General features: G+C 40.2%; 1 protein-coding gene across 2 annotated transcripts in view; it reads right to left on the bottom strand.

The window, feature by feature from the left end:
• Positions 1-2419, bottom strand: part of LOC107661893 (synaptosomal-associated protein 47-like) — an 18475-nt gene that overhangs the window by 13844 nt on the left and 2212 nt on the right. For both annotated transcript variants that reach the window (XM_016451683.1, XM_016451681.1), the window contains exon 3: positions 903-1405. In XM_016451683.1, coding sequence (XP_016307169.1) covers positions 903-1405 — 503 coding nt within the window. The remainder of the gene's footprint in view (positions 1-902; positions 1406-2419) is intronic.

A 2419-nucleotide genomic window follows, 5' to 3' on the forward strand; every position in this document is an offset into this window, starting at 1 on the left:
GTGTGAAGGGCTTGGTTTTGGTTTTAACCTATTCAAGATCTTCTCTGCATTGAGCTTCTATATTTCTCTAATATTTTGAATGAATAACGCAGCAGCGGCGCGTCTCGGGGGCTAGACTAACAAAACATTAAAATGCAACAACATCACTTACATCACCGCATCACGCGCGCCACTGATGACGCTCCCTGATGCACACCTAACATTCAAATGCAAATGTTTATTTTACATTCGACTAATATTCATTCTTTATTAACAATCTCCTCATCACAGGCAGGCACAGCACTCATTTCAGCATGTGTTCGTGTTTGTGTGTGCTGTCTGCGTCACTCAGAGCACGTGCCTATATCGTGCACTATATCGAACATTTTTCTATCGATATCGAAGAAGGTGTACCGTCGATAAATATCGATACCGTTTTATCGCCCAGGCCTACTCTTAGCTCAGTTTCTGTATATAACTTTGCTCTCTTTCGATACATAACCCATTCATAATTTTAATAGAAGTCTTATTTTTCATGCTGCTAAGGATACCATGCAAAGTTTTGGGAGTGCGTTTGGATGGGTTGAGATGGAACGGCAAGAAAAAAGAAAAAAAAGAATACAATGTGCAAAGAATCTAAGATTTTCTGGTAAGCTGCAAATGAAAGATCATTATTTGCAAGCTTGAAGAATGCAACATTAGAATTAAAAACTGTCATTGTTTTTGTAATATTTGATCAGTTTAATCAATGCATCCTTGACTAATAGAAGTATACATTTTGGTGTGCCTGAGGACTTTGCAGAGAGCTATTATTTTAAGTCATGCATCTCAAGTTATGTCTGCTGTCATATAATCTACTTTTGTTTAGATTAAAAGCTGGCATTGAAGTTCTAACAATGAAATAAGACCGTTCAAATAAGTACCTGCACTCCAAATATTTCCTCCACCTTCTGGGCTTCCTGGTGTGGTCGCCAAAGTTGCCTGAAATGCTGCATAGTCACGCGTGATCTCAACTTTCTTCTTATACTGCATCTCCAGTACAGAAAAAGCTTCAGTCATTCTGGCAGAGAGAATTCGGAAACAGATGTCAGGTTTTCCGATGAAGCGCTGGCGAACACTGATCTCGTAGGGGCTGTGCACATAGACATCATCCACCTCTTCCTTCTCAAAGCAATGGAGGAGCTGTCCGTTTGCATCTCGAACCTCCAGAGAGGAGACCAACACGATCAGGCTACCTGGTTTCATGATTCCAGAGCTTCCAACATGGGAGACGATAGCTGGAATGCTGGTTATGACTTTGTGTCCCTTGGCCGAACCTTTAGTACAGGCCGCTTTGGCCGCTGCCTCAGACTTGGCCTCCTGGTGGCTCTTCCATGGCAGTTTGCCAAAAGGCCACCAAGAAGGACACTCAAGTTCAGAGAGAAGTCTGCACAAAAGAGAAAAAAAATGGCATTATTTAATTAAGTCATCATTAATATTATAAAAACAACACATGACTGTGGTGTATGGTGACAGTGGATGTTCTTGACTTCCCAATGAATATAATTTACATTTATTAATTTAACACACTTTTAACCAAAGTGCCTTACAAATGAGGAATGCAACAAACTAAACTATGAAATTACTAAATTATGAAAGACCGTATTATCGAGAAACTCTGACATTATTGGACCTGTTTTCGGTAATGGAGAAATTAGGAAATACATTTCCTATTTGTAATTGCTTCATAAATGTAATGATCAAACAACAAACCATTCCTGATTATGTCCATATGTAAAAAATATCTGCACAGCTTTCAGCTAGCTGGACTTTTTTGAGGTTATATTAACACATTAGAGCATTAAACTCAATTCCTGGAGGGCCACAGCTCTGCACAGTTTAGCTCCAACCCTAATCAAACACACCTGATCCAGATAATCAAGGTCTTCAGGATTACTAGAAACTTCCAAGCAGGTGTGATTTGGAGATGGTTGGAGCTAAACTCTGCAGAGCTGTGGCCCTCCAGGAATTAAGTTTGAGACCACTGCATTAGAGCGACAAAGAAACATGGATGAATGAGAAAGTATAGAGTGGGACATGCTTAAAGGGGTCATATGACGTTGCTAAAAAAAGAACATTATTTTGTGTATTTGGTGTGATGAAATGTGTTTATGCGGTTTAAGGTACAAAAAACACATTATTTTCCACATACTGTACATTATTGTTTCTCCTCTATGCCCCGCCTTTCTGAAACGCGTCGATTTTTACAAAGCTCATCGTTCTGAAAAGCGAGGTGTGCTCTGATTGGCCAGCTATCCAGTGCGTTGTGATTGGCCAAATACCTCAAGCGTGTGACGGAAATATTACGCCCCTACCATACTGTGATGCTGTGTCCCAGTGCAATGAGACAAATCCAATAAAACCCATTACAAACGAGGCATTTGTAGCATCCAGTGGGGAC

This window comes from Sinocyclocheilus anshuiensis, unplaced genomic scaffold (genome assembly GCF_001515605.1).
Source record: "Sinocyclocheilus anshuiensis isolate Anshui unplaced genomic scaffold, SAMN03320099.WGS_v1.1 scaffold723, whole genome shotgun sequence".
Taxonomy (NCBI): Eukaryota; Metazoa; Chordata; class Actinopteri; order Cypriniformes; family Cyprinidae; genus Sinocyclocheilus; species Sinocyclocheilus anshuiensis.